Source organism: Cryptotermes secundus, unplaced genomic scaffold, assembly GCF_002891405.2.
Source record: "Cryptotermes secundus unplaced genomic scaffold, Csec_1.0 scaffold99, whole genome shotgun sequence".
In the NCBI taxonomy this organism is placed as follows: domain Eukaryota; kingdom Metazoa; phylum Arthropoda; class Insecta; order Blattodea; family Kalotermitidae; genus Cryptotermes; species Cryptotermes secundus.
This window is the reverse complement of record NW_019725842.1, coordinates 881,949-890,920: the sequence shown is the minus strand read 5'-3', so window position 1 is coordinate 890,920 and position 8,972 is coordinate 881,949. Positions and strand designations below refer to the sequence as shown.

Sequence of the window (8,972 nt, the reverse complement as noted above, 5' to 3'; positions counted from 1 at the left end):
TTTACGCAGAAACTGCCTTCTAAAAGAAGTTATCGAAGGAAAGATAGATGGGCGGATAGAAGTGACAAGAAGACGTAAGAAGATGCTGGATGACCTTGGGGACAGAAGAGGATACTGTCATTTGAAGGAGAAAGCTCTAGATCGCATTAAGTGGAGGACTTGTTTTGGAAGAGACTGTGGACCTGTCGTCTTGACAGATTACTGATGAAGATGATGAGTAGTAGTCGTGTTGGTGGTGGCGGCGGAATTTTCTTATTTTCATTTTTTTCACAAACCATTGCAGGTTGGGCTCATGTTCATTAGAACTTTTCAACTCAAAATGATCCCAAGAGCACATGGTTATGCTGTGGATGTTCTGTTGCTGTACATTCTGTATATGAAAGGGCATGCCCTGTCTATCAGGATAAAATCAGATAAACTAAAGTGGTAAATATTGTGAAACAAAGGAGCTGGCAGCAGCACATACTAATGTTTTGACTGGAATGGGAGGACAGAAGGGACTACTACCACAATCATGAACTTGGTTGTTTAGTTCTTATTTATCTGCGACTAGACAAAGAATTGTGTTGCCATTATCACGCATTTTACTATCATAATATATTATGATAATAGTGGCACATAATTATGTTAATTCTCTCTTACCCTTATTATTAAGTTGCTTCCATCATCAACGTCAAGATTTGGACCTTTCAATCCATTCTCTTAACTTCCATTTAAGATTTTCCTCACTTTAATGTACAAATCTGCAGTTCCCCAAAGAAACCTTAATCAGGGGTTTTACTTTATTTATCCAGTTATCAAAATCTGGACGTCAGAGCAACATTGTATGCTTGCACCTGTATGTGTTACAGACAGAGTTTGAAATTCAGGCACTGACATTTTTGGGCAGAGAGTGAATTTTGCAAGTTCTGTTTATGATTTATATACTTCTCCTACAGATTGTATAGAATGATTAGACTATTCAAGAAAAGTGTTAATAGGCTGGAAACAAACACTAAAGGTAGATACGTGATTTACATATGGCCCTCTTGTTATTCATAGACATGAATGAGTTGATACAACTGGTAGTATAAAGTTAATGAAACAGCAAACTTTTCACAATTTTTTTTTGAGGTTCTTGGAATATAATGCTCAGTTTTGTAAATTGTGTATTCACTTTCTTGGTACCTTTAAACTGATCCCTTTGTTTCCAAATCCATACACATTCATCATTCATATAACTTCTAATCTAATTTGATGCTACAAATATATGAAATTTGCAAATAAAATAACGTAATTAAATAAACTTATGGATCAACCAGTCAAAAGTGAATTATATATAAGACATTAAACAAGGGAGAAAAAAGAAAGAATAATATCTTCAAGGAAAAACATAATTGCTGTATGATGCATTGTATTTTTATCCATGTGGTAAAATATTACATCATGAGTTGCAGTGGGGTACAGACCTATGGTACAAGAGTTTTCTTTTCTTCACTGTGACTAGGCTGATCCTGGGGCTCACCCAGCCTCCTATCCAATGGGTAATGGGGGTAGAGCAGCAGGAGCGTGAAGCCAACCTCTGTCTAGTGCCAAGGTCAAGAAAGGTGGAGCTGTATCTCCATTCCACATATGTCTTCATATCTTGTCCCTGTGCTTAACTGATCAAGCACAGGGACAACTTTACCAAACTGTTACATCTGTAATGTGAAAGGCTTATTGTACTGCTTCTTAGAATATTGTTCTGATGTATAATGATTATTCCAGGTGGAAGAAAATATAATAAGATATTACAGTATTGCCTTCTCTCCAGTCATATGTGCATTTGCATAGTGAATTCACTGTGAATTTGACTTGCCACTTTTTTGCTACATGTACTTGGAGTAACTGATAGCTACACAAATCTATATTACTTAATATATTTCTTTAGTAGAATTTTTAATATATATAATCCTTTCTGATGACAGTTTCATATTCACAATGAATGGTTGATCAAGATCTTTTCTGAATTTAACTGCTGTAATTTTGTATTTTTGCTTGATATTTATGTTTATAATCTTTTTTTATGATGCTGGATTAGCTGCTGAGATGATATACTGTTGATCAGAATATGCGTTGATAATTATGCATGATGAATAGGGAGGAATGCGAGAGACAGAAAATAGTAATGGTTTACTCTGATAGTCTTGACCCAATTAAGTTGTAGCTGTGAATTTCATCCGATTATATGGATCCTTCTTAAGAATTTTTACAAGAGACTAACCAATATAAATTTCTGAAGCAGAGAACGTCTTAAAAGGAAAGGCTCTGCAATGTTTAAAAAATTAATTTAAATTTATAGTTACAAGTTTTTAACTTCTGTATATCTGGCTGAGCACGTACACATTGCTGAAGTAGTTTTTGTGTGCCATAATACTGTCTAGCATTAACAAAAGTAAAGCAGTCTGTCAGCTATCTTTTGTGTGTGCCATGTGGTTGAACATCCACCTTCTTAATGATTTTCAGTTTTACAGAAACTGATGCCTTACATTTTATGGCAGATTGTTTAGTCATCTTTAACACTAAAATATTTATATATAATATTCACAATCTAATACAACAGTATATAATATCCAGGTCAGTACAGTTCACACAATTTCAGAAACTTCATCATGTGGCAGTTTACATATGCTAGAATACGTAGACCATGTTATAAGCAGCTTCCATTAGATGAGAGAAAAAGAAGTAATAGAAACAGCACTTGGTACATCTTTGTCAGTTCTACCTAACTTCTGATGCTTACTGAGCACTTGCATGGTGTTGATTTTTGCAAATGTTTGCTTTGTTTCTTGTCCATATTTGCATGTAACATAATGTAACAAAAACTTATTAAATTTGTAAAGTGTTCAATGTGAGCCTTTAAATTGCCCTTCTTAGCTGCAATGAAAAAGGTAAAAGGTAAAGTTGTCCCCGTGCTTAACTAATTAAGAACTATGCCATGAAGGCGTATGGGGGAGTGCATGTGTAGATCCATGTTTTCTTGACCTCGGCACTAGTCATAGGGGAGCAGTCAGCTTCACACCCTGGCCGCTTTACCCCCAGGAAAAGAGCCCCCAGTAACCATTGGATAGGAGTCTGGGTGGGCCCCAGACAACATGGAGAGATGAATGAAAATTCTTGCCCCCACTGGGACTCAAACTCCGACCCGTTGGTTTTCCAGCCCATAACCAGTTGCTGTACAGACTGCGCTGTCCCAGCTCTTTCATTGCTGCGTATATATTTTTAATTTTAAATGAGATTTAAATACAATATCCTCATGGTGATGGTTTGGGACCCAGTCATTTTAATTTATTAGGCATGAAACAGTCTTAAAAGAGACCTTCTGAAGCAGGAATCACAGTGCTTTACAAAATATTTACTTTATGTTATTTTATGTTAACAAGGAGTGTTTTGGAATTGGAAGAAACATGTGAAAAGAGCCTTGCTCTCTTACATCATGTATTATCAGAACATCAGAAATTAACTCTGTAACAGATTAAATTAGAAGGGAATAACATACAAACATGTTTTAGTGCTGTGGCATGGAATTGTTATGTGGAAGCGTTTTCAGGCAGTATCCTAGCATTCAAAAAAGGAGTCTGAGAGCAGCTGACCACTAGCTGAGGAACAGCAGGTTCCAGTGTATTTGACAAATTATTACATATAAAGATGTTAAGAAGAATATATTTTTGTACTTGCAGGACACTTGCATTATGTAGATGCTGATCTATTAGGATGGTGGTTATGCGAGCGACAGTTACCTTCAGGTGGCCTGAACGGTAGACCAGAGAAACTTCCCGATGTGTGTTACTCCTGGTGGGTGCTTGCCTCCTTGTGTATACTAGGGCGCTCACACTGGATTCATCGTGAAGCTCTAGTTACTTTTGTGTTAGCATGCCAAGACCCTGAAACAGGTGGCTTCAGTGACCGTCCAGGTGACCTACCTGATCCTTTTCATACACTTTTTGGATTAGCCGCCTTGTCTTTACTAGGAGACCCCACTGTTAAACCTGTCAATCCTACATACTGCATGCCTCAACATGTTATTGACAGACTTGGTCTTAGGCCTCAGAAACTGTCTCTTTGAACTGATCCATTAAATTCTGTAATTGACATGTTGGATAAATTTGTTTCCCTTAGTAGCTACACGTTGGACGATCGCAGGTTTGATTCCTAATGAGGTCAGTGGGTTTTTTCAATTGACCTAATCCTTACAGCTGCACTATGGCCCTGGGGTCGGCTCTAACAGAAATGAGTACCAGGAATCTTCCTGGGGGATAAAGGGTGACTGGTGTGTAAGTCTGACAATCTCACCGCCATCTGTGAGTCGATCGTCTAGAAAATGTGGGAGCATCAGTGTCTCAGAACCCTATGGACCTCCACGGCCTATCAGTTATCAGTAAGAATAACTGATAGTTATAATTTTCCAATTTCATATCATGTAAAAAACACTTTGAGAGATGCTTATGTATGATAGAATTTGTTAATTATATATATTTACTAGTATATTGTATGTACATCTTGTGCAAAAGATTGGTATACAACATGTAAAACATATACTGCATAAAGTAATGTGAAAAATATGTTATATATATATATATGTCTAATAAAGTATATTGGCTTCCATTATGGGAATTCAAATTGGAAGCATCTCACTTTCTGTGTACATATTTTTTCCTTACTAAGTTGTTTAAGGTTCACATGTCTGACGTGCTATGCATTTGACATTGTATTCAGTTTAATTAACACTGTTAATGTTATGTCCACTAAAGTTCTCCTATATGGAAGAGTATGTTATGCATAATGAGCAGATCTGTTCTGAAAGTGCTGTTACACTACTGTTTTGAGAAATTACATAGCAGTAAAACAAAAAAGTAAATACCTCAGAAATACAGAAAAATAATATATTTAATATTGTGGGATAAAGTGCTGTTTCAGTGGCCAAATTCTGATGATTAGGTGCATATTGACAATGATTTGGGTGCTAGCACTTCTCCTTTTTCAGCGCTTCTGGTGGACTTTAAATGGGATAAGAATTCTGAGAACTATATTTTTTCTTCAGAAATAGAAAGTGATTAACTGATAGGCTTGACATATATATAAAATCCCTGTCTAAAATGTCTTTGAAAAGCAGTGGATTTGAACATTAAATTGAAGAAAATCTTCATTGGAGGAAATTTAGCACTGGGTATATGAATTTGGATCATTTAAAGTGAACGTTAAACGAGGTAAAGGTAAAGCTGTCTGTGTGCTTAATTAAATAAGCACTACACCTTGAATATGTATGGAAGAATGGAGATGTAGCTCCACCATTCTTGACCTTGGGAAGAGATGGTGATTGGCCAGTTTCATGCCCCTGCTGCTTTACCCTCCAACCCAGGAAAGAAGCCCATTGAATGGGAGCCAGTCTGGATGCTGTAGATTAAAGAAAGATCTCTTACCCATGCCAGGAATTGAACCCTGGCTCTCCAGCCCATAACCAGTTGCTATGAGGAAGCACCATAAATCAATAAACATGAATTAAATGCAAATGCCACTGTGCATGCATATTGTTTTGTTTTTGTTTTCCTCGTTTTCATTAATTTGGGTTTCTTACAAAACCACCACCACTCATCTCTGGCCCTAATTTTGTTACTTAGAACCTATTCCAATTTATTCTCACATCTTCCAGAATTTACCTTCAAATTGTATGTGTCCTTGAGGCCTCTTTGGAGTGTTTCCCCTGCCAGTTGCATCCACAGATAATGAGTTTCTGTCCTAGACTGACTGGTAATAAAGATATATTTATTAGTGGGCCTGCTAGCATGTACAGAGGTATTCTAAATGAATCACTGATTATGTCTTTTTGTGTACTGGCTAACTTGAAGCAGTCGGCTTCATAAAACTTCGTTTTATGTCTAAAAGTGATGTGGTTCCCTTCTGAGCAGGGTGTGCTTCTTGTTCAGACTTTCATCACAAGAACAAAGTCATGATAACATGTTGCTATGTAAACTCCACACACATGACACTGAGATGGTGGAAAGTATTAATTAGATGACCAGAAAGGAATACATGACGTATTCTGAATGGCAGGATACTGCAGATCCTATATTTTTATGGGAAGAGTATTTTAGAGGCCTTGCTTGGACAGTTAACCAAATAAAAAAGTTATGGATATTTTCAGCAGCTTACTGCAGCAGCAATCAATGCTCAAAATTCATTGCAGGCTCTAGAGAATGTGATCAATGTATAATCAACAAAAGATTATGTCACATTGCTCTAGATTTGTACCTGTAACAATTTTAGCTACAGGGAACCTTGAAACTGAAAGGTATAAGAATAATTCTGGAACTTTGGAGAAATCAGAATTTGAAAACCAGGGATTTTGTTCAGACATGTACAGGCTGTTCGTTAGAAGAACTAAAAGGAAGAGAACACTTTGGTGATATGCATGCAAATGGAGGGCTAATATTAAAATACATTTTAGAGAAAGAGTTATGAACATGTGAATTAATTTGAACTTGCTCAGAACAGAGATCAGTACTGTGACACCACAGGAGCTCAGCTGCACCTGGGGCATGAGCCTCAGAGGATGCTTCTGCTTTCAGACAGCGTTAGTTTACTAAATTGTAGTTTGCAGCTTTCTTTTTATTTGTTCTACATTTGTCAGTCTTCCAGGACCATTGTCTGTATGTCTTTATTCTTTGTACCCTGCGGTGTTGAGACACACCCATTGCCTCATAACACTACAACCAGCCACAAAAACTGACCTTGCAGACCAGCAATAACAAACAAGGGTTATACACATCACTTAGCACCCATTGCGCATGTAACCCATGACCTAACAGATACAAGAGAATTTGTATGAGGCTGCACTTGTAGATGATGCCAACCTTATAACGCAGTCAACAACAGCTACCTACCACATACAACTATATGTTTGCGATATACATGAACTGTTGCAGTAGATAACTAAAAGCAGGAAAATCATTGCAAACAGCCATTCACAACACCCTCCATCACCCAACCACATTGACCCAACGACTCAGCGAGAAATTTGATGTTAGAAACATCCATCAAACCATACACACTACTCACCACAATACACCGATATATATATATATATATATATACTAAACCACAAATAACCTCATCTACAGTTTAAAGGATATTTAAACTTTTAATACAAAAGTATACCTCTTTTATCTGAAAAATTGAACCATTTTATAGAAATATATTTTAATGTTAATTTACAGTGCGTTGATTCTGTATTTTATTTTGAATCCATCTGATTATATCTTTCAAGATTGAAACATGTAATGTAATTGTACAACTACAACAAAATTAATAATGAAAATCTTATTAATGTAATTTAATCAAGTTTTATTTTTATTGTTAAGAAAATTGTGCAGTTGTCCACTCTATACTAGGGTCCTTATGTCTTTGTCACTTCCTGCTGTAATTACATCATGTAACCTACTTATCTCTTAATTAAGTGTTCTTGCATTGCCAAGTGATTGTGATTTCAGTAGGATAAAGTAAAGAAAATTGGACTGAATTTGAGGTTCTTACAGTTTTGACTGTGAGGAGTAATATCATCTGGGATGTAATACCGTGTATTCTGGTAGAAGTTCGCCGATGTTTCAGGGGAGCATTGATGGACTTCTACAAGACTACACAGCATTACATCACAAAGGATAGTGCTCTACAACTCAAAAGAGATATTTTAATTGAAATTATTGATAGCCAGGGAATGGATATCTAGATAATGACATATTTTGCATCTATGTGAGATTTGAGGCTTTCACGGCGGTGACTATGAAGAAAGCAGTCTTCTGGGATTTGGCACCGTGTATATGTGGTGTTAACCGACGTTTGGTAGGACTGCTTTTACCGGTTCTCACGGTCTCTTCGCTTGCAGATTTCTTATATTTTTTCTTCTACCCTGAAGATGTAGGCGATACGTTCCTCCGAAACGTCGGTTAACACCACATATACACGGTGCCAAATCCCAAAAGACTGCTTTCTTCATAATTAATATTTGCTGTTATCACTTTGCTGTCATCATAATAAACATTAACTGAAACTAAGAAGTTCATCTTCTTAATTACCTTATCGTTCACCACCCATTTAAATACTTTAATTTCAAACCCAAGCTCTGGGTTTGCTTGAAGCCTAAGAAATCTTAACCCTAAGCCGGTATAGCCACGCCTGACGACCCGATAAAGGACAATCTTTCTTTCCATAGAGTCCCCACATTTAAAATATATTTCCTTCGAAGACGTTGGGAACCATCCATTTCGAAATTCTTGTAGGCCAGGTTTATAATGGATCTTCTCAATATCTTAAAGCAAATTCTGGGTTAGAATTGGCAGCCACCGCCTCCTTTCAAATCCTCACCTTTTGATTAGTCATGGTTATCTTACCCTTTTATTCCTATGTCTTATAAGATACCTGATAACCTAAATATCGGCAAGCAATCTCAGTTCCATCACTGATATTGTGGTCGTTTAAATGATCGTGGGCTGTAGTTCCAAAGGGATCAATTCTTTTCTGTTTGGATTCCATAAATAACAGTTCAGTTAAACGCCATATTTTGAAATACTCTGAAAAGCGTACAAAAATTTCAGTTCCTTGATCCAGGTAACCACGTTAAAGTAAATAATGGGCTATTGTACAAAAATATGTCTCCCTGCTCCAAGATAAAACCTCTCTCCACCATTGGCATCGGTTTGAAGGCGATGAGGAAAATCATCGACGTTTTGGTAGCCAAATGCAACCTGTAAATACACTCTCTGTGCAAAATATTAGATTACATATTGTAGCGTGTAGAGCCATAGCTGGGTAACGACCTCGAAACAGATAACGAAACAACATTCGCTGTTAGGCAACAGGTTTTTAATAAGCAAGTATACGCGGCCGTTGCTGGGTGACGCATTCGCGGACAGGCACGTTCACATGGAGAGGAATGTGGCAACAATGGAAAAGCTGTGCTT

The 8,972-nt window shown here is 37.0% G+C and overlaps 1 protein-coding gene across 2 annotated transcripts in view; it reads left to right on the top strand.

Moving 5' to 3' along the window:
• LOC111863624 (geranylgeranyl transferase type-2 subunit beta) overlaps positions 1-4,233 on the top strand; it is an 11,062-nt gene extending 6,829 nt beyond the window's left edge. For both annotated transcript variants that reach the window (XM_023850114.1, XM_023850115.1), the window contains exon 6: positions 3,699-4,233. In XM_023850114.1, coding sequence (XP_023705882.1) covers positions 3,699-4,084 — 386 coding nt within the window. In that variant the 3' untranslated portion in view covers positions 4,085-4,233. The remainder of the gene's footprint in view (positions 1-3,698) is intronic.
• The last annotated feature ends 4,739 nt before the right edge of the window (positions 4,234-8,972 follow it).